Raw genomic sequence first — 27,422 nt, 5'->3', positions numbered from 1 at the left:
TTGGATAGTTTTTCTTGTATTAGTTATAAGCTTTTTTAATTTTAGACAAAAAGAGAGGAGATGTGGTGGTATTGTGTTCACCAAAATATTGTGTACCTTAATAAATTTATCTGGGGTCAGAGAACAGACAGCCACTAGATACAAAGGCTAGAAAATGGTGGCACTCACACCTTTAATCCTAGCATTCCAGAGATAGAAATCCCTCTGGATCTCTGTGAGTTCAAGGCCACATTGGAAACAGCCAAGCATGGTGACATGCCTTTAATCCCAGAAAGCCAGCCTTTAATCCCAGGGAGTGGTGGTAGAAAGTAGAAAGATATATAAGGCATGAGGACCAGAAACTAGGGGCATTTGGCTGGTTAAGATTGTGGCTGGTTAAGCTTCAGGCTTTCCAGAAGCAGTTCAGCTGAGACCCATTCCGGATGAGGACTCAGAGGCCTCCAGTCTGAGGAGACAAGACCAGCTGAGGATCCAGCGAGGTGAGATGGCTGTGGCTTGTTCTGTCTCTCTGATCTACCAGCATGGACCCCAATAACTTGCCTCAGGTTTGATTATATTAATAAGAACTTTTAAGATTCCTGCTACAGTTTGGTATATATTACATAATAGAACTCAGCTATCTAAATTTTCCCTGCATTACTTTTTTATGGTTTAATATAGAAAATATGATTTCACTTAGAAGTTTTGTGTTCTGGGGACTAAGAGACTGAGAAACTCCACCACGGTGGCTTTGGATACATGTGACTGATTGCTTATGAAGGGTCTGGAAGTGGAGCTCAGGGATCCTTCAGCTCATCATCGTATGATGTGCGTGGGCGTGGGGAAGGACTGAGTGCCAACCTCATTGAAAGAGACATCATGAGAAGAAAGTTTTTGCCAGACTCTGGGGGAGTGTTTGGGAACCCTTGGACTGGAAGAACTTGACGGTCCTAATATATATTGCTTGGTGTCCAAAATAGAAATAAGAAAACTATGTAGACATCATCTTCAGGTACTCTGTGATAAGGCACAGGAGTGAAATTAACAGGCATGGAAGACAATAAAAGAACTAAATCCTAAATGAATAAGCCAGTCACACTGGGCTGGGAAGGTCTTAGAACAATGGACAGTTCAAGGAAGGTGCCAAATTTGATGTGGGTCGTGAGAAGCAGTAGAATTTGGAAAGTCTGTAGGAGAGGCTTTAGCAGGGAGGAAGTGTGAGCTAAGTCATAGAGCAGGAAGTGAGCACAGATTCTGGCAGCCCCAGAGGTGGCAGTACCAGCTTTAGTGGAGCTTGTTCTTATCAATGAGGAAAGTAGTCTTGACCTTGTAGGGAAGGTCTGAATAAGACAGGTCCAGGAAGTCAGGCCGCAGAGCAAGTGTGTGAACTGTGCAGAATGAGATGAGCAGATCTCCGAGGAGAAAAGAGACAAACTATCAATTTTTGAGAAAATGCATCGTGAGTGCTCTCTTTGTCAGACACCATGCAGCCTACCACGAGATGAGGAGTCGCTCCATCAGAACACACCTGTGCTGTGACATGTGTAATAGCTTAGCGCTCTTGGGAAAAGAACCTGCCTGCTGGCTTCAGTGGCACAAACACACCCAGAACGGACAGTTTCAAGCTACCCACATAATAGTCCTGAACATGGAACAGAGCTCACTTCTCCAGCTGGAGGGAGCCGGCTCCAGAGCACCCCTGGGTAATCTTGGCCCTCGTGAATCTCAGAAGTGATGTCATTGGGGGAGCCCCGGAGCAGTGCCCCTGAGGGCGAGTTGGCAGAGGAAGGAGGTACCAGGCTCAGGTTGTTTGCTCTCTGCCATGCTGGAGTGGCAGCAATGCAAATGGGGGAGAAGTGGGTGTCCTTTTAAAGGAAAAATGAGCGGAGTTTGGGCAAACATCTATGAATCACAGTGAAAGGTAAGTCAGCGGGCTTCCGCATGTCGAATTCGGCAGCAGGTGGGTGTGTTACTAGAAACAGGCTGGCCTGCAGCTGGCCCAGCTCTCCGCTCTGATAAACTGTCGTCACCTCAGGAGCTGAGGTTCCTTTGCTTCTTGTTTGGGCTTAGTCTGACCCCAGTCTCTGAGGCTAATCCAGGCCTATGCAAAGGAAGCCCTTAAGAGCTTTAGGAGATGCCGCTGTGTGATACAATGAACTGGGTCCTGTGTTCAGGAGCTGGGGTTTTGGGTTCAATCAAGTCCCAGCTCTATCATTTGATAGCAGCAGGACACACAGAAGTTTCCTTTCGGCTCACAGCTGTTAGTTTCTTCATCTAAAAAATTAGGGTCATGTCATGGCCCATGAATGATCATATTTTATATTCTTATATAGTATCTCATTAAATCCTCAACACGGAATTCTGCAGGTGACCAGTTGGGTATTGCCCATACTCTCTATCACTCCTGGAAAAATTTGAGTCAGGAGATCTTGATGGCTTGCCCAGAACTCATAGCTAACAACAGAAATAGAAACCTAGATGCTTCAGTCATGAACATCAACTATAATTTTTATATTTTGAACCCCTGCACCCACACACCAGGGATTTTATGTGTAAAGTATTTTGCTTGCATAGCCTCAGCTTTTCTCCCAGTTGTATTGCAATTACTATCCCTGATTAACCAGACCAAGGCCTAGGATGTAGTTAAGTTGTCTGTATTTAGAGGCCTACTAAGAGCCGAAAGCCACATTTTCTGTAGCACACAGTGTGTCTCTTTTAAGGGGTGGTGTTTCGAATGTTGTGGAATGGACGCAAAAGAACTTAGGGAACAAATGTGGATTCTACATCCTTATGTCTTAACATTGTTTATCTTTAATAAATAACCAAGCCTCAATTCTCATTTAGAACTAATCACTTACAAATTTACAAGACTACAGTTAGGTAGGCGGATCTCAGTCTGCTGTATTTAACAGATCCATGGTTTTACTGCTCTGACACCAACATATAAGATCGTATTTACACTGGGAAGCTGGCACAGTGGATGAAGGTGTCTGCCTGCTGTGGGAGTCTGGTGACTCGAGTGATCATCAGAACCTATAAAGAGGTGGACGGAGAGAACAGATTACCCAAGGTTGTTCTTTAATATCCACATGTGCAACATGTCATGTGCCTCCCTCTCTCCCACCCTCTCTCCCTTCATACCTTCTCTATCTCTCTAGCTCTGTCTCTCTCATTCACACACACATATAATGTTTTTTAAAAAATCACAACATATTTTAATTAATTTATTTTAACTAAAAGAATGAATGCACAATGATAAGTGGAATTAAAGTTAATATCACATCAATGTCATGTAATTTATGGCTATATTTTTTGCATTTTAAAATATATATAAAAACCAGAATTTTTAATTATATAAAAGTCTGGTTTTTTTTTTGTGTGTGTGTGATTCTGGAAGTCATAGACTTGACCGCTATCTAAAGAAATTTGAAACATTGACTCTCAAATGAAGGAATAAGTCTAAATGATGCAATTAGTAGATTGTTCATTTCTATTGCTTTCAAGTAAATGATTCAAGGTATTGCCAGAGGAAAATGCCATGTGAAGAAAGCCCATTCAGACCCCCCAGGTAACGAGAACAAGCTCCAGCTCATTTAGAACATTAGATTTGGTTGCCTAATTTTCAGTTTTTCCTATAATTCTAACAAAGTATGAATCTAAGAAGTATATGCAATTTTAAGATTTTATAATTATAGGGCTGTGTGCAAAATTATAAGAGATTCAAAGTAAGTGGGTAAGATAAACACATTTCTTTCGGAATATTGAGGGCAAAATTGTTTTATGGTTGAGGCCCAAATTTGTAATGGGTACTCTGGCTGTTTAGCCATATGTTGTTATACAAATGCCTCTATTCAAAAATTTATTTTTACACTGGGATAACTTTATTTGATCCACTTGGCCAGATTTAGTGAAGCTTCTGGTAGTCAAGTAGACATGTGTTAATATAACATGCTTCATTCCTTCAATACCCCAAGTACTATGCTACAGGCTAAGGGGTGATTCCAACACTTTTTCTTCACAGTTTTCTGTGCACTTAATCAGAAATCAATATATTAAAAAGAACTAAAAAGACCTCTGCCCAATCAGTCTCCTTCTGCATGCTCATTAAGGCAGGGTACACTGAGTTCCTCAGATGACAGCAAGATGGAGGTTGACTTTCATGCTCCACATGTGGAGCAGAAGCAAGATCTGTCACAAGAGGAGAAACATTTACAAGGGAGAAAATTTGAGAAAACCCTGAATGTGTGTCTTGAAGGCCACCTCTGGGAAGGCTTCTGCTGCCACCAGGCTGGCTACTGAGGAAACTCACACAGACTGAGTAGCAGATGGCCCTGTGTGTGGACCCTGCCCTCCACATAGTACTGTACCTCTCAGCACCATGTCTGTCTTTTCTCCTGACCTGCTGTTATTTGTCTTCTGATTTTCCTTACACACACACACACACACACACACACACACACACACACACACACACATACATACATACATTCATACATGTTTGCTGTAGAATGTCTTTCTATATGCTGTGAATATGTGTTGCTCCCATTGGCTAATAAATAAAGTTGTTTTGGCCTATGGCAAGGCATCTTAGAGGCATCCAGGAAATCCAAGCACAGATATAGGGAGAAGGAAGAAGAGAGAGAGATGCCCAGCCACCTCCCAAGGAGAAGCAAGATGCCAGCCCACCGGTAATGCCATGACAACATGGTAAAACATAGCTTAATAGAAATGGGTTAATTTAAGATGAAAGAGCTATTTAACAAGAAGTCTGCCATAGGCCATACAGTTTGTAAATAATATTAAGCCTCTGGGTGATTATTTTATAAGTGGCTGTGGGCCTGTGGGGCGGGGCAGAACCAGAGAAACTTACCAGCTATACATGTTCTTCACATATTTCTTCTGATTTTTTTTAAGTAAACAATGTTCTGACTTATATGGCAGAATATGAGTGTGAGTGTATTACATATCACTCTCACAATATCTTCTCTTAAAAAAGTTGCCCAAATATTCTAAAAACAGCAGATTACAGAGATTAGACAGAATCCTGTCCATTAAACATCATCTAATGACTCCATTATCCATAGCTGGATAAACAAGGATGTTTAAATCCAAGTTGGATAGTCTTCAGATCTTAAAGCCAAATTCTAAATTGTTATTTTAACTTATATTTTGTCATAGTTTGAATGTAATTGGTCCTCATAGGAAGTGGTACTATTAGGAGGTGTAGCTTTGTTGGAGTGGGTGTGGCCTTGTTGGAGGAAGTGTGTGTCACTGTGAGGGGTGGGCTTTGAGGTTCCCTATGTTCAGGATACCGCCCAGTGGGTCAGTAGACTTCCTGTTGCCTGTAAGATGTAGCACTCTCAGTTACAGCACCATGTCTGCCTGCAGGCCACCATGCTCCCCGTCATGATGATAATGGACTGAACCTCTGAAATTATAAGGAAGCCACCCCAATTAAGTATTTTCTTTAAAAGAGTTGCTGTGGTCATGGTATCTCTTCACAGCAATAAAAATCCTAAGACATAGTCCAAAAGATTTCCCTAAGTTATATTTTTCTTCAGAATTTAAACAAAACAGCCCCTGAAGTCTGTGAAAGTTTCTTTTTTAAAAAATTCATTAGTTCTGTGAGAGTTTGTACAACACATTCTGATCGTGTTCACTCCTCTTCCAACACTCCCCAGACCCCTCCCTCCACAACTTTGTGTCTTCTTTCTTTTTGAATCCTCAAGATCAATTTGTGCTGCCAAATATTCTTATATGTATGGTCTTCCACTGGGGAACCGTCAATTTACCAGGGGCTACACCCTTAGAGAGAGCTTTTTCTTTCTTCCTAAGCAATTAACAATTGCCAAGGGTGCCATGGTTAGTGGTGGGATTTCATTCCCAACTCCCCTCTCTGTGCTGAAATTTGGTCTGCTTTGGGCTTGCCCAGGTTCTGTGTCCCTCTTTGAAGATAGCTCTGAACATCCACAACAACCCTCCTTAATCCCATTTATTATGACTTGATTCCATGTGAGGTCCCGACTCACCGTACTCAACATGATGGAAGCCAATCAAGCCAGTATCTTTCTGGTTAAACTTGCAGCACATTTGAAGTGACTGTTCCTTGCAAGAATACATTCGGTGGAAACTTTTTCTCATAGCACACATGTCTGTCATTGTAGTTGAGTTGCTACTTAATAAATGAAAAAAAAATAAAAAAGAGAATAAGATTTTATAGTTCATCACAAGACTCAATTGGCTGATAAAGAATGAAATGAGAGATACTTTTCACAGGATAAAATGTTACAATAACATCAAATTTGTAGTTTCCCTTTCTGTCTTAAGTTTTGCCATGGCTAAAATCCGAAAAGAGTATTCTCTAAGTTCCCTATATTCCGCAGTGAAGGAGCTTTCAGAGTTCAGGATAACCCTGGTTATGTGTCCCAATTACATAGCAAGCTCATACCCAATACCATTACCATCATTAGTTTTTATTTCCCAAGTAGGCATAAAAATAGGCATAAAGGAGACTTAGGGGACGGGTACTGTCCATAAAGTGAACCTGAAGGGGGGAGGCTGTTTTCATTCATTTGTTCAAAAAGGTGTGCTCTAGGGCTTGAAAGATGGCTCATCATTTCCCAGCACTGGCTCCTCTTCCAGAGGTTCTGGGCTCAATTTCTAGCACCCACATGGCAGCTCAAAACCATCTGTAACTTCAGTTCCAGGAAGTGTGACACATCCTCTTCTGGCCTCTGTGGGGACCAGGTATGTATGTGGTGTACATATATACATGCAGGCAAATACTCATACATATAAAATAATATTTTTATAAAAGTGTGTTCTAAGGCTGTCACTTAAAGACATTGAGTGTTAATGAGAAAGGGAAATTAGAGTTTTGTTTCCTAGTTGGAAGTCAACTAATTAGTAATTTCCTTGAGCTTACTTTGAACTACCTAAGAAAAGAAAGGTAAATGTGATGGAGATGGAGATGTGAGGCTGGCAGACTCTCATTGTGTCCTCCTAAGCATGATGATACTGCTGTCTTCTGTGGTACGTGCTAAAGAGTGAAGGCAGAGAACAAGATGGAGTTGATGTCCCACTTCGGGGAACCTATTCAGGACTTAGGAGGAGCCAGGATTTCACTAGCCACCATCCTGAGGTCATGGACACTAAGCAGAGAACGTGCTGTGTCTTCAAAGAAGGGTGGTTGTAAGGTATCAGGAAGGGTCTAAACAAGCCAAGCACTTTTCACCTCCTTTGGTTCTGAAAGCTGCTAGATGGATCTACTTCTAGCAAAGGGCGTATTACCACGAGGTTTACTGACCGATGTTGTCCAATTTTCTTGATTCCTAATTTGTCAAGCTCAGCCATGTCTAAGCATAGAATTCCTCACAATAGCAACAGGAAGCAGATTGTCTAGTTTTGTACAGACCTTCTGCTTGCTAATTATGCATCTTGGGAAGCTTTGGTTTAACGTGCCACAGTTTCTCCATCTGTTCCTTAAGGATAATAAAATGTTATATCATTTTGTGGAGTGGAAATGAACATGATTACAAATCAGTCTGGAACTTCGGGTATTGTTTTCTTCCAATGGAGGACATTGTTGTGCACTATTCATGCATTCAGCCACAGCCTGCCACTTAATCATTTCATATTCTACTATGCCTTGGATGTGTAGATCACACAGTTGAGACTTTGTTGACACCCTTCCCAGTCTTTTTGAAGTAACTGAACCCCCTGTCTAGACTCCCAACCATTGGCTCAGGTCCTGATTCTAACCAAATATCTGGCATTGTCATTTTCCCACTTTAGATCAATGATTCTCAAAGATCAGAGTACTTAAGCACTGTTTGGAGGAACTTCTAAAAATACAAATCTTCACATGTTACCCACAGAAATTCAGTTTCAGTATGTCTGGGGTAGAGCTTCAGGATGTGGCCTCTAGATCATTCCTTTATGGATGCCAGCATAGAGAAGTGTTGTGTGACATTTTGTTTGTGTTCTGACAAATAAAGTGTGCCTGGAGATCAGAGGGTGGAGCTAGCCACTAGTTAACCATAGAGGCCAGGCAGTGGCAGCACACACTCCCAGCACTTGGGAGGAGGAAGGAGGAAGATCAGGAATTCAAGACCACCCTGGGATACATGAGATTAAACCAGTCTAAAAGAGAAACAGAGCCAGGCAGTTGTGGTGGACACCTTTAATCCCAGCACTAGGAAAGTGGAGACAGGAATATAAGGTGGATAGAGACAGGATCTCGCCCCCACCTCCCCCCGCCCCCACCCACTTTGGTCTGAGGATTCATAGAAGTAAGAAGTTTCTAATGGCTGGCTGCTTCTCTGATCTTTTAGCTTTCACCCTCGATATCTGACTCCGGGTTTTTACTGTTAAGACTAATTAGGATCACACTTCAGAGAAGGGTTGTAGCATTCTGATGGTGGAACTCATTCATCCTGCAGCATCCACTTGAATATTGATAATGGTCTAAAATTACCAAATATTTATTGAGCATCTACTGTACAAACAGCTACTTTTATAAGCAAGCACACAATTGTAAATAAGATAATATTTCCAACATAACAGAGAGGATAATAAGCAAATGGCACATGGAAGAGTTCTGCCTTCTGAAATCTCTCTTTTCCCCCCTGTTGCCTAGCTCATCCATAGGCACCATGTTTCCTGTATCAACCTTCTCAACAAGTTCACTCACTTAATTGTTCTCTCAGCATGGTGCTCTCTTCTTGGATCAGTTGTTATTGCTATTTGACAGGGTTCGCACCCATTTGTCTGTCTTTTCCCCACATTGGATGGCTGCTTCTCACTCCGTGCTTCTTGCTTATTTGCCTTTATATTTGAAGCATCAAGCATTTAAGAGTTACAGATTGATAGGATAAACACAGGAAAGGTTAGGTTCTGTGATAGCAAATGAAGCTAGATGCACTCAAGGTACAGTCAGGTGACATCCGATCCTGGAAAGCCAGGAGATCGGAAGAGTGAACAAAAGTAAGCTATGGGGACGGGTGGGTGGTGGGTGAGTCAAGAGTGATTCGGTAAGTGGCGTGGTGGGTGGGCTGTGTGGTTGCTATAGTCATGGAGCTAATAACTGAATGTACTGTAGTAAGAATATTACTTAGGGCAAGTACAGAGTGCATGATTTGACAGATGAAAAAAGGGCCAAGGTCAGATTTTAATATGCCATATTCTACTAGGAAACTCTCAATGCAGCCAAAATTTGAAATGAAGAGTCAACTCTCAATGCAACCAAAGCTTTTAAATGGATAGTGATCTTTACAAACACCCTTATTTTCTTATTCAAAATGAAAATGTGTTCAAGAATTTGATCACCAGTCTTACATGTTAAAAGGTAGCCCCCATTTCAAGAGTGTCAGGATGTAGGATTAATTAGAGCTTTCTGAAGTTTGCTTCCTTTATGAATTCTGAAAGACCACTTGCAAAACATTGACCAGGCCATTCTCTATCTTTTTCTAGTAGATCCTGGTAAAATAGCACTTCATATCCATAATTATGAGTATAGAATATGCAGATAGCGAGAAAAGCATTGAGGAATGATCTCTGCCTCTTAAGTTTATAATCTAATGAAGCGAAGGAAGAGATTCAATCTATGTTTATGACTTCCTCCTCCCCACCTTCTGAATTTGTTATCTATCAACCTTACCATTCATCACCTCCCATCCCAGTAGGGGAGGAGGAAGGAGAACAGTCAGGACAGTGATATGGTGAGAAGGAACCGTGTGTGAATTTCACTGATGAGCAGTCCTCTGCAATTCCTTCCCAGTGAGCAGTTTGGAGTGGCCACTATGTGAAAGAACTCTGTGTGAACTGACACTTTACACCAAGTATCTACGGTGCTTTCTGGGGCATTGAAGATCCAGATTTTCCTTCTTGGAGCTCACTGGCTAGTGCTAGAAAGAGTCACATATTCCTGATGTCCTTTACACTAGACCTGATCATGTGACTTACTCTGAGCTGAATTACTCTCAATGATGTATTTTCTTTTCTTTCTCTCTTTCTCTCTTCCTTCCTTCCTTCCTTCCTTCCTTCCTTCCTTCCTTCCTTTCTTTCTTTCTTTCTTTCTTCCTTTCTTTTCTTTTTTGGTTTTTCAAGACAGGGTTTCTCTGTGTAGCTTTGCACCTTTCCTGGAACTCGCTTTGGAGACCAGGCTGGCCTTGAACTCACAGAGATCCCGCCTGCCTCTGCCTCCTGAGTGCTGGGGTTAAAGGCATGAGCCACCACTGCTCAGCTCAATGATGTATTTTATATGATCCTTCACAGTGTTTTACTAAGACCTTAAAGTCATTCGATTAATTTAAAGTTTTTTTTTTCCATAAAAATTTGGAGCCTTGGGTTTTCTTAAAGTATCATAAAGTCTGTTCTGAGCAAAACACCTTATCACGGCAAAAAATTGGCTTCATAAGAGGGACGCATGAAACAACCCCTTTTAGACGAGGCAGACTCCATTGTGCTGCCACTCAGGGAGTACACCCACTCAACTCCTGCAGACTCATGCCTTTATTACTGCTGTCAATACCATTCTGCCGCAGGTCCCCAGGTGGCAGTGTTATCAGGCCTCTCACTAAGGAAGTAGAAAGGCTGGCCTGTCCCTCTCCAAGGTACTAAGAGTTCTTTCCTGGGACCATCCAGGACTTCTTCAGTTCTGCAGTGCCTGCAACCTTCCTTGGTAGGAGTTCCTGGGGTAGCTAGCTTGGTCTTCACCAGAATAAGACAACCTTTCAAAAAGTTCCTTAAGACTGAAAGAGGCTTTTATTATATCCCACTAAAAGGAAATGACATTTGGAGATGATACCCCAGGTAGGTCATGCTGGATATTGTCCTCAGAATCAGCAAGGTCTATTACCTCTTTAAGGATATTTATCCTCCACCCAGAATGATGAGGCCTTGGGTCCTATCATTTCATCATTATGAGAGACATTCAAATGAGTCTCCACAAAGCAAAATTACAAACTTATTTTATCCTGGGCAACACACTACTACATCTTTATTATCCATGTAAGAAAGGACTTACAATAGTATGAGGTAATATGAAGATATTCTCTTAACTAACATTTGAAATTGAGTCTGGAAACATCAACAGATTAGTCCATTAATAGTCAGCTACTGAATATTTTCCACAAGAATCATCACTCATAATCAATGACATTTCTGGAATCAAGATGATAGCAGCATACAAACTCTCCCAAATCTTAGCATATCTGCACCTCAGGCACCTTTCCTGGACTGATGTTTTCCTGACCTTGAGAAGTAAGGTGCCCTCTCCCCACAGTTATGTTAGAAATACCATGTCAAGAAGGTACATGGTTTCCTTTAGTTCTTATTCCATAATAAAATATTGTATGACAGAACGGAAGATGGTCTGACACAGACAGAACATTGCATTTTTGCACATTAAACTCTTGACAGAAGTTTTTAAACTGCACTGTGTTCAACCAGCTCCCATTATGCCACCAGACTTTGATCTCTGGGATTTCTTATCTGTGGTCTATGTTAAATCAATGAAACCCCCCCCTTTCATCTCTGTGAGCCTTGCCCTGTGGATCTCTTGCTTGTCCTTACTCCTTTTTAGGCTATGATTGTCCCTCCCATTGATTCCTGGCAAGAATTCTTTTCTCCTTGGGGAACTGGTTCCTTTATCCATTTCTACAAAAGAACCTGAAAGATGTCACTCCACATTTATCAAGCCTAAACCACATCATCTCTTTAGCATGGGACATTTTACAATGTCATCTTGGGGCTTTCTTTTTACCACCTTTAATTAATCTCCTAAATTGCTTTGTAAATGAACTACAGGATCAAGAAACATTGGGAAAACCTTGAGGAGGGGCACAGATTCCTTCTCCATCTCAGTCCCATAATGGGGAACATTTAATGAATGAACTGTGGCAGTTAACTCCATTGTCTGAATGGACTCTATAATTTTAGAACTTACGGCACCTATATTTTAAATTTAGTAATTTAGCTTAAAAGATTTAAATCATTTAGTTTTGTTTTTTAGGATGCGATAGGAAAGTGTAAACACCACTGTAAGATGGTATTTCTTGAGGCAGAACTCACACTACTGTAAGATATTATCTTGGTATAGGAAAGGAAAGAAGTTGAAAAATAATTATCCTTGCCTTTGGGCAATATTTTCATTTTTTGATAGTCAATATTTAATCTAACTCCTTATTAAAACATAGTTAATACCTCCCATTGTTTCCTGAGAGAATATGTAATTTATTCTAACTTCACAACTAGTTTAAAAATACATATTTCTTAGAAAGCCACAAAAGTTGAAATGAATCCTGTAATTGAGAGTTTAAAATTGGTTCTACTTTAAAAATCACAGTAATGTGTTCTGAGTATTACATTCACTTCCTAAAACATTAGTGCTATTTTTTAAAAACAAAATCTTCAAAGCCAATTCTTCATCAGATAAATGGTTTATCCATTCTGACCTGGACATAACAAACAGATGGTATTTCCTCTAATCACTGTGCATGTAATGTGTTTCTCCTTGAGTTCCCTCTGTGCCAACTGCTACAGGAAACTTACAAAAAGTCTTTTTTGTGAAACGACTTTGAACATTTATAAGACTGACACATGAGCACACTGATATCGAGTACTAACAACTTAGAGTCAACCAGCTCACATTAGAAGTGCATACCATTGAAAAAAGTATAAACGCTGAATTCCTAGAAAATTCTACTTGGTTGTTTGTGTCTTTGTTGAGGCCATCATTATGATTCCTTTAACTAATTAACAGGCATTTCATATGAAGCTTTAACAGAAAGTAAAGCTTTCTGATCAAGTTATTGACTTCTAAACATAAAAAATGAAAAGCAAATGTTGGCAAACTCACAAAGTAATCATACAGAACTAATAGATACAGAATAAGGAAGAGCCTGTTTGATAAAACAACTCTCTAAAGGTTATTTAGTTTAAGTTAAGGGGTAAATTCATGCCGTGGTTTGTTTGGTCAGAAAGGGCCTCTCTGCTTTGCTCCATTGCAATTTAAGTATCTACAAGACTGTATATTATTAGCTAAGTTCTAGGTGTCAGAGCGTACAGTGAAGTCAAAAAAGCCCAAAGTAAAGGGGCAGTAAGCTGGAGGTATTGCCAAGCATTTTGATTACTGAGATTTATTGAGTGGGGAATTCTGCTTGAGTTCTTTTCTGAAGTGCTACAGAGGCAGAGAAAAGGTTTTTCCAGGATTTATGGACTTTTTATGCACAGATTATTCATCTTTTCATAAGGATTTCTTGTATGATAGTCTGGTCAGTTGCTTTTAACTTATATATTTATTGTTCTTAATACATTATCCTAATATTTTCTTTTGGGGGATATTTTAAAATATTTATTTATTTTTATTTTACGTGTCTGTGGACTACCTTTGTTCCTGGTGCCTCTAGGGGTCAGAAGAGAATCTCCTGGAACTGGAGTCTCAGACAGTGGTGAGCTACCATGTGGGTTCTGGGAATCGAACCCTGGTCCTCCGCAAGAGCCACAAGTGTTCTTCACTGCTGAGCAGTATCTCCAGCTCCACTGTTCAAATATTTTTGATGAGCGACTAACATGGAACACTGAGAGAAGATAAATATCTATTTTTTTTTTGTGAAATATAAAATGTTGAGTTTCAGTTTATATGGGTTGTTTAGCTGATTATTTCCTGTGTTTTGTTAATCTTCTGGATTTTTTCAGGTCTGATTGATGGGCTGGATCAGCATCTCCACATAGTTCGATTGTTATCTTCCTTGAGAACGTTACCCATTAGGAAACAACGTGTGGTAGAACTTCGTGTAAGTGCAAGGACTGCAGCCTACCAGAAGAGTAAGCGTCAGGAGGAATGGAGTTCAGCGTGGAAGCTGTTTGCTAAAGTCTGCCTGAATGCTAGGTCACAGGAGCTCTGGAAAGTCCTAAACCAGTCTGCAAAGTCCCATGGGACCCACATGGACCCTGGGCTCAGGACTGGCTTTGAGGAGTGTAAGAATGTATCTTGTCTTTCTTTAAGGACTAACAAAGTGTTATCAGGTGGTCAGTGCCCATTGCGTGCGTTCCAGGACTCAACTTCCCTACTGCATGACACCCAGATCCTCATTCTGATGAGCACGAAGAAGGGCATAATAAAACAGTAACCCATCCATCAATAGACTCTCAACCATCGGTTCTGCTTTTAGAAAGAACAGTGATATTGATTCATATTTGATAGTAACCATTTTATATTATCAATACTTTATGACCACATTATATGTATGCAGTGATTATATGTGTGTGTGTGTGTGTGTGTGTGTGTGTGTGTGTGTGTGTGTGTGTGGTTTATTTATTAGTGCATTGAGTAGGCAAGTACATATACAGATATTCATTTAGAGGCAATATTATTATTGGCAAAAGTATCAAATTAGTCTGCTTGGCAACTTAAGTTATGGAATTGTTTCCAGAGCGTGAGTGGTTCAAAGGCAGGGAGGAGCAGGTGTGGGGTCAGAATCTTCCTCTTCAGTATGTATTGGGAAGAGTCCATAGAATTCCTTTGATGAAGGCGTTAACTGCTGAAACCCAAGGCTTAAAGATGACTAAAACATTTCTGATTGCTTGAAGGATATTTTAATTAGCATCCTTGCTGTGACAAACTTGACATTTCCATGAGATCATGACACACATGCACCAAGATAACTCCGAGGAGCCGGGCTGCACGCCTGCCTCCAACACAGTGGATCGGCCTATAGTACTCTCCCAACACCAGTAATTCTCAAGGGCTAAACTAGGAGAGAGACAGAACCTCAAATGTCAGTTGCATGGATGGTATAGGGAGGAAAAGAAAGGAAGGCCCCCTGGGATTGATTTACGGAGGAGGGCAGTGAGACTTTATGGAGTGGAAACTTAACAGATGGTCCACACTTTTCATATCCCCACAGCGGCCCTCCCCGAGCCCCTCTGGAGCACACACTCTGCACTAACACAGAGGCAAAGGGCTCTTCAGAAGATCTGCGGGCGTCAATACACTTGTGATCTGAGCACAATGACTGCACTCAGCATCCCTGGTCTCTAGATTCATAGCTGTGGATATTGCGAGTGACGGGCTTTTATGCTTCAAGCAAGAGCGTCTCGTAGACATGATTTATCAGAGGCTCTGGGAGTCACAGGTGTGCCTCCCGAGCTTCCTGTCTAGACAGTACTTATGAAATCATTACTCAACTGCCTTCCAAATTCACTTAAGTGAATCATGAGCTGGTTTAATAAACCGCTGTCATTAATTGTTTTTTTATTCTTAAAATTAGGAAAAGTTGTAAAAAGTATTCTTTAAGAAACCAGTTATCTCCACAGTTTTGCCTTATGCTTCAACTTGCTTAGACATATGACTGAAATAAAATGGAGTTTAGAAAACATACACTTTATTCCTTAATGGCCTTAACCTCATTTGCTAATTTTGTCTAAAATATAAAACAGATTTCTTGAAGTTCAATATTATTAAGTCCAGAACTGGAAACTGAAAAGTCTCGGCAGAGCCCCAAACTAAGCATCTTGCAATTGGAGAACCATGCATGGTTATTTGCTTTGAATTCCTGTTTAGTAAGCCGTCTGCCCCACAAAGACAGTCAATTCCCCATCTCATGCCACTTGTCAAAAGCCCGTCTTTGAATCAACGTCTATCTATAGGAACAAATGATTGCCTGACAGATGGATCCTTCTGAGAAGTGGCAGAAGTCTAATTTCTCCCCCAGAAAATTCCATTCAATGTGTAATGGTGCATTTATGAACTCACAGAGACTGTGGCAGCATGCACAGGACTTGCTCAGATCTAAGCCTGATGGGGTCCTGGTGCTGAGAGGGGAAGTGGACACCAGCCCCCATTCCTAACCCAGAGGTTGTCTCCAACTGACAACTGCTCACAAAGGGAAAATTAATTTTCTCCAAGAGAGTCTCCCTGGGGATACAGACCACATTTAAGGGTAGGCTCCATATCCAGCAGTAGACGGCCAACACAAGATGAACTCAATGGTATTTTGGGAGGGTTTATGTCTCATATTGTTTTGTTTGGTATTTTTTAAATTCTGCAGGTCTTTTGTGCGGGTTTCTGATTTTGTGTTTTTATGGGATTTCTGTGTGCATGAAGTATGCGTGTCTCTGTATCTGTCTGTGTTTCTTGTGCTTTTTTATTCTGGCTCTTTTTCTTTTGTCTGATAAAGAATAATGACATATTCTCAACCAGCTGCCACATGTACAGTCCCGCTAATATCTTGACCACGTCTCGGCTCTGATCCTGCTGCAGCCAAAGTCCTCATTTTCTTAGCCAGATTTCAGTTGCTAAGCTTCTTCCCCTTGCTGAGAAAGTGCCCAAGTGGAATCCTTTTCCTTCTCCAGCTCATTTCTCAGGCAGAAAAAAGCAGGCTCTTTCCGTTATAGATAATGTCTCCTTTTTTAAACATTTCACACAACCCTTTGAAAGTGTACCCCGTTGTCAGCAGTGGTACTATCTATTGATTTCTAAGTCTACAGGTGCCCCTCTATGTCTCTTCTCCATTCTTATTCTACACCCACTGACATCAACACAGTGCTGATCTCACCCTCTCCAAAGACAGACATGTCTGCCTTTTTTTTTTTTTTTTTCTCTTTTCCCCATTCTGCTACAGAGAGCCTGGATCATTCCAGTTTGGTCTGAGCTGGAATCTGATCTCCAGATCTTTGCATATGTCTGTTGCATTTCTTTCATTACTTATAAATCTTAAATTCCAAAAATACTGTTTCTGATCCCAAGTATTTTATCTTTCTAATTTTGGAGCATATGGAAACCATTTTGAATACACGCTTATCCACTAAACTTCTGTTAATTTTCTTACTTCATCCTCTCCTTAATTGCCCTCTCTTGGTCTGTTTTCCAGGGCCAGTGAGATGCTCACAGCTTCTCAGAAACCTTAGCCCACATGATCATCAATCTTCTTCTCTTAGGTCCCACTCTTAGGTGTCAATTCTAGGCAGTCAAAATCAGACACTAAGTCTATATATATGTGCTATTTGGCTTTGGTCATGCTATAAAGACCATGTGCTTGCCAGCAGCTCTGTTGAATTGTTGTATGATACTTTGGTTGTGTTCTGAAAAATAAAGCTTGCCTGGAGATCAGAGGGCGGAGCTAGCCACTAGTTAACCATAGAGGCTGGGTGGTGGTGGTGGTGGTGGTGGTGGTGGTGGTGGTGGTGGTGGTGCACACCATTAATCCCAGTACTTGGGAGGCTCATGACTTTAATCCCTTCACTTGGGAGGCTCACATCTTTGATCCCAGCACTTGGGAGGCTCACACCTTTAATCCCAGCACAATCGGGAGGTGGAGACAGGATGTCAGACCCTCTTGGTCTGAGGATCCAGAGAGCTAAGAAGTCACTGGTGGCTGCTTTGCTTCCCTGATCTCCAGGCAAGTTTTATTTGCCAGAACACAAACACAATATCATACAACAGAGTTCTTATTACTTAAAGGGAGAACAGGAGCCAGCCTTTTCCTCTGCAGAGGTCACTTCTAGTGAGGAAAGGAGTCACCGACAAATGGTTTTCTCTGTGAAAATGTGGACAGAGCCAAGCTGTGCTCCGGAGGCTCTTGGCTCAGGGCTTCAGCTTATTTTGCAGATTCTCAGGCTGAGGTCTGTGAGCTAGATGGTGTCCTATCAGTTGCTTTCTGTGAAAAACGTCTTTATATAAATTAGAAAATTGCTGTGAAATCACAGCTTGTACTAGCATATTAAAAATTCCTAAATTCTGATGTAAGCACCTAACCCTATCAGATGGGATTTCCCCTTCCTCTTAGTTTATCCTGAGGATTTCTAGGGAGATTAGGAAGTCCAGAGATGCATGTTATGTTTTTGTCCATCTGTAGTCAGGGACTGTATTTGATGACCCATCCCTTTACTGTCTCCAGTATATGGGATGATGTGCTGCACTCTGGAACTTCTCCAGTGATTGACAAGTTTTAAATATTCTGAGAAAAGTATATAAGTATATAAGACACATTGAAGTGCAGAGGAAATTCTAAGAGGAAAGCAGAGCATGATTTGTAAAAACTGGTACAGTCAGTAGAATCACATTAAGCTTCAAGTAACATAATTGAAATTTAAATGTAATGAATTATTTTCAAGACTCAGAATATTGAAGGAGAAATGTAACATTAGTCATTCATCTGTATCTTGACTCACTAGACTGAAATGACATCAAGAGAATTAAATTTAATAATAACCGATAACTAATGTCAGGTCCAATGCAAATTTACCAGAATCTGGGTAAGAGGGTCTGGTAAATATTTGATGGAATGGAAAATCAGGGGGAAAAAATCTAGAAAGTGGTTGTTGAGTCACAACGCCTATTAGTTTGTGAGGGCTGCCATGATAAGCTACCATACCAGAGAGAGTATGGGTCCAAAATTAATATGTTGTCAACGTTGGTTCCTTTTGAGGCCTGTGAGGGGGGAGGGTTGTTTCAAGCCTGTCTTCTTGGCTTGAAGATTGCTTCCATAGATTTCTGTTTGTTCATATTAATTTTCCTCCACGCATATCTTGTGTCCAAATCTCCCCACATGTGAGGACACCACTCAATTTTTAGGACCAACTTTAATGGTCCCATTTTAGCTTGGCCATTTCTGTGAACACTTAAACACTCAATTGCCAAATAAGATAATACTTTAGAGTATTAAGAAGTACAACTTTAACATGTGAACTTTACTCACAAGGTCAGTGATAATAGAGTAAGAACAGCAGGGATTGATGGTCCTGCAGGATGGCTCAGAAGAGAAAGCCACCTGCCTCTCAGCTGGATGACCTGAGCACAATCCTTGAAAACTACATGGGAGGGAGAACTAACTGCATAAACATACACACACACACACACACAGATACTCACACACACACACACACACAAACACACACACACACACACAGGCACACAGACACACACAGAGACACACACAGAGACAAAGATCACACAAAACAGGCACGCACACACACACACAGACACGAATACACACAGGCACACAGACACAGACATACACAAATAAAAATAAGAACTTAAAGAGGTTAGGTGGATAGGCTTCAGGTCTTCTTTTTTTTTTTTAATTTTATTTATTTATTTATACAGTGAATGTTCAGCCTGCAGGACAGAAGAGGGCACCATATCTCATTGTAGATGGTTGTGTACCACCATGTGGTTGCTGGGAATTGAACTCAGGACCTCTGGAAGAACAGCCAGTGCTCTTAACCTCTGAGCCATCTCTCTAGCCCGGCTTCAGGTCTTCTAAGTAGAAGACTCAAGGTTGATTCTAGATTTGTAGATAAAGGCGATCCATCCCACTTTACACATGCTGAGTCTGAGATATATTCTAGTGCAGCTGTTTCAGTGCAGAGTGTGGTGGTATTGTGTTCCCCAAAATATTGTGCACCCTAATAAACTTATCTGGGGTCAGAGAACAGAAAGGCCACTAGATACTTAGGATAGGCAGTGGTAGCACATGCCTTTAATCCTAGCATTCCAGAGGCAGAAATCCATCTGTTCAAGGATACAGCCAAGCATGGTGACTCACGCCTTTAATCCCAGAAAGCGAGCCTTTAATCTCAGGGAATGATGGCAGATAGCAGAAAGATATATAAGGCATGAAGAACAGGAACTAGACGCATTTGGCTGGTTAAGCTTTCAGGCTTCTAGCCACAGTTCAGCTGAGATTCATTCTGGATGAGGACTCAGAGGCTTCCAGTCTGAGGAAACAGGACCAGCTGAGGAACTGGCGAGAGCTTTTAAGACTCGTGCGACAGCAGAGTAAGGAATACACACACAGGGAGAACCCGGGCTGATATGGAGAAAGACAGGATTTGGTGATCATGACTGTGCACACTCATATATTAGGTACATTATCATATAAACATGTACTGAGTAGTACTCTATATCCAATTGTGTACTTTGTACTTTGGTGGCATTAAAACTAAGTTATGGGATCAAGATTCCTAAAGAAACATGAAGAAAATATGGCAATCAAACCCCAAAGCCACTGAAAAAGAAACTGTCAAAAATGAAAACCACCAGCCAAGAGCTGGGTTAGAACCCAGCGGGGCATGGTGGTGCATGACTTCAATCTCGGCACTCAGGAGGCAGAGGCAGGCAGATCTCTGTAAGTTGAGGCCATCCTGGTCTACAGAGCAAGTTCCAGGGCAGCCAGGGCTACACAGAGAAACACTGTCATGAACAAAATAAAAAAAAAAAGGTGCAATCTAAGAAATGAAATGAGAGGACGCCGCGAGGGAGCAGACACTTCACACTATCAAACTCCATTGGAAGACAAATGATGTCAAGGATTGGCACCAGTCAGATGGCTCCAGGGAAACCCCTGGCCTCTTGAGCAGTGTTACTCATGACAGGATTGGAAGAGAAGCAGGGATGGTTGTAGAAGGGGAGGTTTCCTGACATCCTCTATGGGTTTGTGGTTGTGAGATGACGAATAGCTGCGGTCAAACCCCGGCATGGCGGGTGGGCGGGCAGGCAGGCAGGCAGGAGGCTGGAGGCTGGAGAAACAGCCTGCTGCTCCCCATTGACACGATGGATTGGAGGTTGGGGGGACAGGGACTTTTGATGCAGCTCACACAGGGTAGCGTCCCTGAGCTGAGAGCAGAGTGGAGCGTAGGTGGGGCAATGGGGAATATTCCATTCAGGTTTTAACATTGCCCTACTTGGTGATTTGGTGACTGAGGGAATAGGCAAAGGAGCATTGTGGGAAGTGTAGAACACAGCTTGCAGCAGGCTGAGGGGCCGTGAAAGGTATGGAAATATTGATACGTCGGGTCCATCCAAAATTCTTAAACTGGGAAGAGAAGGAAGAAAAACAAAGGTCTTGGCTACTGGAAAATAGTGCCAGGAGTTCAGACGAGACAGAGAAGGTGCAACAGTTAGGTTGAGGAATAAGAGTGACCAGGGTGACACGATCTGCTGGGGCAACGCCTAAGAGAAATTAATTCCATGGAGAAAAGAGTTCCTGCTGACCACAGCTGTCCTCCTGACCTGGTTCCAGATGTAGGGAGTTATGAGACAATGGCCGATAAAAGGATGCTCTTGTAGGCTTCACCAGGATCATGTCTAGCTGAAAATTGTGATACAACAGTGTGACGATCCCCACAGAGGCAAATGCTTGTCATCTGGCTCACTGGTCAACAGATTGGCTTTTCCGCACAAGCATGCTCCCTAAATCCTCATCCCCAAGGAACAGTTGAGAGTCACAGATTGCTTGACAGGCAGGGAGATTCAGCTTCTGTTTCTATTTTAGATTTTAGTTCAAAATTCTCTTTCGTCTTGTTAATTTTTCTCTAGCCATCCATAGGCTGGAGTGATGGACATGTTGGTTGGTTGTTCGTTAACCAAAAGCTGTGAGCCACAGGTGAGCCACTGAGAATGCAACCCCAGAAGAGTGGGTACTGCAAAACACCGCTGTTTGCTTAAGCAATATTTTTACTGCTTCTTCAAGCTATCGATTTTACTCCAAGAATGATATCATTAACTGAGATGGATAGTGCTTTTTGTTTTTTGTTTGTTTGTTTTGTTTTGTTGGTTTTTTTTTTTTTTTTTTTTTTGAGGCGGGGTTTCTCTGTGTAGCCTTGGCTGTCCTGGAACTCACTCTGTAGACTAGGCTGGCCTCAAACTCACAGAAATCCACCTGCCTCTGCCTTCTGAGTGTTGGGGGATGAAAGGCATACGCCACCATAGCCCAGCTGGATAGAGCATTTTGTGTTTGGCATTTGTAGTGTATGAGTTTTATTCAGCTCAATTTTATGTACCTGGAGAATGAATTCAAATGATTATATTCAGAAGAACTTTGAGTAATCAAAGTCATAAATGCGTAAGGTTTTGTTACTGTAAAATAGCAATGCAACATTTTTGGACAGTAACAGCAATTTGAACAGCCTAGCATGGATTTAGAGTTGGCACTACAGTTGGTCTGTTTCTGCCTCACTGAACTTGGCATTTATGTTTGAACACAATCTCCCTGTCCTTGACTTTATCTACCTCTTTAAAAAAATGATTTCTGTCCAAAGTTAATTATAATTTACATGCAATAGATTTGCTAAATTGCTTCCAGATCTGCACTTTTAGGAGAAGCAGGCAAGAAAGAAACGCCTTTCCTCGAAAAGGAATCTTTGTTTTTCTCCGTATGTACACTTTGTTTAGCGATATGCTCAGTTAATTTTCTCTAAGTTGGGAGACAGTGTCTAGTAAACTTGGAAAGATCTAGAATGGGCATTGCTGGGCACAGTGCCTCAGTGTTTCATTATTTTCTTCAGCTATTATAGGAATGTGAATTTATTTTTAGAAATTGGGCAAATACAATTTGCTGGGAAATATTTACCATGAACCTAAAGCAAAGAAGGCTAGTACAATCCCCCTCCTGTTTCAGGGATGATTGATTGCCAGTGGCTGCCTTGAGGCATGCTGGGAAATATTTTTGAGGGTGGGGAATGTGGTTTCAGAGAGCTACTGAGTAAAGACCTCTGCTGTTCACATAGAATGTCAGGGTATGATGTAGCGTCCACCTCCCAATTAATGCCTGATCACAAATGAGTGAGTGGCATTTCTCATTTGAAAAGCATGCCTGTATGTGTGGGAGACAGATGACCTTTCCCCCTTGCCCATCAACGCCTGAGGCAGGTGGGAGAGCTGTCCCTGAGGTCATAAGAGCAGGAGAGCTGTCCCTGCCCCTCATCAGCTGAAGCAGTCTGGAGAGTGAGGCCCCTACACCACGCCTCACCTAGGCAACTCAGTAGCTGGCCCTGAAGGTGAGAGATGTGGGAGATCCTACCCTGAGGACTTGGAAGCTGAAGAACTGGCTCCACCCACTTGCAAGAAGTGAACTAGCCAGGGAATTGCAGGAGAGCTCACCCTGGTGGTGAGGACAAGGGAGAGCTGGTGGCTGACCAACCCTGCAACTACCCAGGCCCAGAACCAGGGTTGTGAGTTGGCCCACCCCAACATCCACCCTATCTGTGATCTGCTGGAGCATTCGTGAAGGGACTGACTGGTCCTGCAGACCCAAAGCTGTAGGATACCCAGGACACAGAGCAACAGCAGGATAACCAAGAGTTATCCTGTGCCAAGAGTTTTCCTGTGAGGGCCCCGCATCTATAGTGCAGCCGAAACTAGAAGCCTCGAAATTGAACATTTGCAAGTAAGGATAAATGGACAAAAGGGTTTACTGTGTGAGTCACTGTGCCACACTACAGCTTCTACGAGACTGATTTTTCCTTTCTCTGTTTTTTTTTTCCTCTTAAATTTTATTTTAATTTTTTTGGGGGGATGGGTGGGTGTTGTAAAGGCAGAGGGCAGATACAAAGGGACAGGGAAATGAATGGGATCAACATGCATGATGTGAAAGACACAAAGAATAAATAAGAAAGTTAAAGAAAAAAGCATGCCTGTGATAAGTAAAATTTTGAGTAGAAAAGTGTACTTTCATGGACATCTATATATAACCAGCAGCAGGTTAAATTCTCAGTGGCATATCATGACTTACATGTAAAAGCTTTAAAGTCAGCCAGGGTAATTTGTCAAGGAGATGGAGAAATGAAGATTTGTATTTATTCAATCGGTTGTAAAATGGCAGATAACTACTCATATTCCCATCAAAATTAGAAGGCACCAACAGATTGTCACATAGCCATGCAAAGGGGATTGCTGGGCAGTGAAGAAGTTACATTAATGCAAATGTTACACTGGAGAGTGAATGGCAGAGTTATGTGCAGTGGAAAAAAATCTGGAAATAGGAGAATGCTTGCTTCATATTCCACTTATAACAATGCAAATGATACCAGACAGAAAACAGACAACAATTGCCTATAGGTAAAATGGAGGGCTGGATGGATGACAGAGGGACACACGAACACTCTTGCAGGTGATATTGTCATTATTTTTTTTTCTTGATGTATTGAGGCTTTCACAGATATCCAATTATGCTAGATTGGGCAAATTGTAACTTTTGCAAGTTTTATTTGTATTATTTCAACCTTGATATAGTTATACAAAAGAGGACACAGACACGTGTCCACTGTGGCTCTGTACCACGCAGGAACACAACAGTGATTTCCCGAAAACGTTAGCGTTGTTGTCAGCTGTAGTGAGTGCAGAGTTTCAGTGATGAAAACCTGCTCACCAGCAAACAGTCTAGTCTTTCCTCACTTTTCTCTGTCCTCAGAGCTCCTTAATTTTGTTTATTTTTTCTAAGAACCAAGTCTTTGTTTCATTGATTCTTTTATTGTTCTTCTAATGTCTATTTCACTAGTTTATGCCCAGATTTTTTTTTGTTGAATTCCACTAAACATATAATAGTAGTCCTTCTTAAAATTTTATCCCCCCAAAACAAAATTAAACAAAAAAATTCTTACCCAAATCCCCAAAGCTTAAGGAAAACTCCCAAACATGTTTGATGAGGCCATGATTATCTTAGCAAGAAAATCAGACAAGGATAGTACAATAAAAGAAAATTGTCAGCCAATGTCCCTGATGAACTCAGATGAAAAAATAATCTCATAGATATATTAGAAAACTGAATTCAGTGGCATACTGAAGGACCATTTGTCAGGATTAAAGAGGATCTATCCCAACAGAGCATGCATTCAACATATACAAATCTAAATGAGGTGCTTTTCACTAACAAAATTGGATAAAAGCCATGTGGACACTTTATAAGATGCAGAAAATAATCTAACAAAATCCAACAGTATTTAAAAATAGACCAACATACTACATACAGGAAATATGTATTCAATAAAAATGAAATATGACCATATATGGAAGCCTGCCTCTCATACTGTGATCAGTGGGAAAAGCTGGAAGACATTCATTCCTTTAATACCTGGGAAAAGATAAGGACGACTATACTCACCCCTTCTAAACAACATGGGACTTTACTAATAGCCAGAGCAAGGAGGTAAAGGGAAAGACATTGGAAAGGAAGGGGTTAACTCCTCCTTGTCTGCAAATATGTAGGGAACCATAGAGATTCTAATAAAAAAAAAAAAAAACAAAACACCCATCAACTAATAACAAAACTGTTAAAGCTTCACACTCTAAAATTAAGATGTAAAATAAAGAGCATCTCCACACATTAACAATGCACAACCTAAAATGTAATGAAGAAAACAATTTCATTTTTTTTAAATGTAGCAAATACATTAATGAAATCTATACAATTTAGATTAACAACTAAAGAAGATATGACCAATCAAAGATGTACAGTGTTCATGAATTAGAAGAACTGATATTGATAAAACGTTGTCACTAGTTATCTAAATGTTTGATACATTCTCTAGTAAACTTCAAAAAGTATTTCTTTCTTTTTTGTATTAAGAAAAAAATTTTCATTCGTTTTACACACCAATCAAAGATTCCCCTCTTCCCTCCTCTCACCCCCCAGCCTCCCCTCCCAGCCCATCCCCCACTCCCTCCCAGAAGAAGGCAAGAACTTTTCTCCAATGACTGATGGAAGCAGATGCAGAGATCCACAGCCAATCACTAGACACAGCTCCAGTAGTCCAGTCAAAGAGAGAGAAGAGGGATTCTATGAGCAAGTGCATTAGCATCATGATGGGGAAACATGCAGAGACAACCAAACCAAACTAGAGGGAACTCATGAAAGTTGGATCAAAGGCTGTGGAGCCTACATGGGACTGGATTAGGCCCTTTGCATGGTGAGACAGTTGTGTAGTTTGATCTGCTTTGGAGGCCCCCTGGCGGTAGGATCAGAATCCATCTCTGCTGCATGAATGGGCTTTGTGGAGCCCACTACCTATGATGGGACACCTCGTGCAGCCTTGAGGCAGGGGGAAGGGCTTGGACTTACCTCTTTTTTTCTTAGAGTGGATACAACAACTCTGAAAGTTCTACTAAAGTTTAAAACTTCCAAAGAGATCATTAGCAAGAGGAATACAATGGGACATCATACTACCTGATCATAAATATATTGCAAAGCTATAGTAATCAAAATGACATTATACTGACATTTAAAAAAGATGCATAGACCACTGGAAAAGATTAGAGAACCTAGAAATAAATCTGTGCACTTAATAGTCAGTTGATTACTTACATACTTGTCAAAAACACACAGCATGGGAAATGTGTTCAATACATGGTGCTGTGAAAATTAAATATTCAGATGTAGAAAGACGAATGCCTACCCTTTTGTCATATGATAGTAAGAAATCAACTCAAGAAGCCGGGCCCCGCCCTAGGGGGTAGGTTTTCGCAGGGGTGCAGGGGTCACGACCAGGACTGTGCACCAGTGACTGAGGCGCTTGGGGTAATTTCTGAGCGACTCGGACTGCAAGTGACAGACTCAGTAGGAATCGCCCTGAAGTGGCCGAGCTGCAGCATCCAGCTGAATTGGCTACAAGACCTTCTCTGCCTCCATGATGCTCCTCACTGTGTACGGAGGTTACCTCTGCAGCGTGCGCGCCTACCATTATTTCCAGCTGCGCAGTGCCAGGCGCCAGGCGGCAGAAGAACAGAAGACATCTGGAGTCCTGTAGAGCTCAGCTTTTGCTTCTGAGCGGCCAGGCTTGAGACGTGAAATGGAAAGACCTCCCCTGTACGTCATCCATGGCAAGAACTAAGCCACGGTGGCTATCACACCTGCTGGGCTAAAGCGCCGTGGTTTCTGTGGTCCTACCGGCTTGTGCCATTTTGTCAGTGTGTGGAGGCTGTCAGATAAAGGGGAATGTGAGGATGAGGTTTATTACGGAGATTAGATAAATATTCTGCCATGTTAAAAAAAAAAAAAAGAAATCAACTCAAATAGACTAAAGACTTAAAACAACGGCCTTGCTCTGTGAAACTTACTAGAAGTAAACAGAGATAAAAAGTCCCCAACTTTGACAATTGGGATTATATCACATGGAAAAGTTTTTTTGTATAACTAGAGAAACAATCAACTGAATGAAGAGACAAACTACAGAGTGTGAGAAATACAGTTAGCAAGGGGGTGGTTTCCCATGCACATAAAAAATTCAGCTCAATAGTATGGAAGCTAATAACCCAATTGAAAATGGGCATAAGATGTGGATACACACACATGGTCAATGGGTACATCAAAAGCACTCAATATCCCCAATCGTCAAGGAATTGAAAACTAAAACCACAGTGTAATGTTATCTTACACCTGTTAGAAAAGATATTATCAAAAAGATGATGAAACCTGCAAGTTTTGGTCAGGGATTGGAGCGAAGGGCATGGACAGTGGCCCACCCATGGTGGGAGTATAAAATAGTATAACCATTATGAGTGCTAGTATGAAAACTCCCCCAAAAATAAAAATAAGGGGCTGGAGAGATGGTTCAGCAGTTAAGAATACTAGCTGCTCTTGCAGAGGACCTGGTTTCAATTCCCAGCACCTTCAAAGCCACTTACCACAGTTCTAGGGGCTCTGTTGCCCTCTTCCAGCCTCCAT

At 41.4% G+C, this 27,422-nt stretch overlaps 1 protein-coding gene across 1 annotated transcript; it reads left to right on the top strand.

The window, feature by feature from the left end:
• The first annotated feature begins 1,920 nt into the window (after positions 1 to 1,920).
• On the top strand, positions 1,921 to 26,739 carry LOC102924198 (cytochrome c oxidase assembly protein COX14). Its single transcript, XM_006974416.4, has 3 exons — positions 1,921 to 1,939; positions 13,678 to 13,806; positions 26,357 to 26,739. The coding sequence occupies exons 1-3, from the start codon at positions 1,921 to 1,923 to the stop codon at positions 26,503 to 26,505; spliced, it is 297 nt and encodes a 98-aa protein (XP_006974478.4). The 3' UTR covers positions 26,506 to 26,739.
• Positions 26,740 to 27,422: the final 683 nt, after the last annotated feature.

Source organism: Peromyscus maniculatus, chromosome 20 (assembly GCF_049852395.1).
Source record: "Peromyscus maniculatus bairdii isolate BWxNUB_F1_BW_parent chromosome 20, HU_Pman_BW_mat_3.1, whole genome shotgun sequence".
Taxonomy (NCBI): Eukaryota; Metazoa; Chordata; class Mammalia; order Rodentia; family Cricetidae; genus Peromyscus; species Peromyscus maniculatus.
Note: the sequence above shows the minus strand (reverse complement) of the source record. Positions and strands in the feature narration are given on the sequence as shown.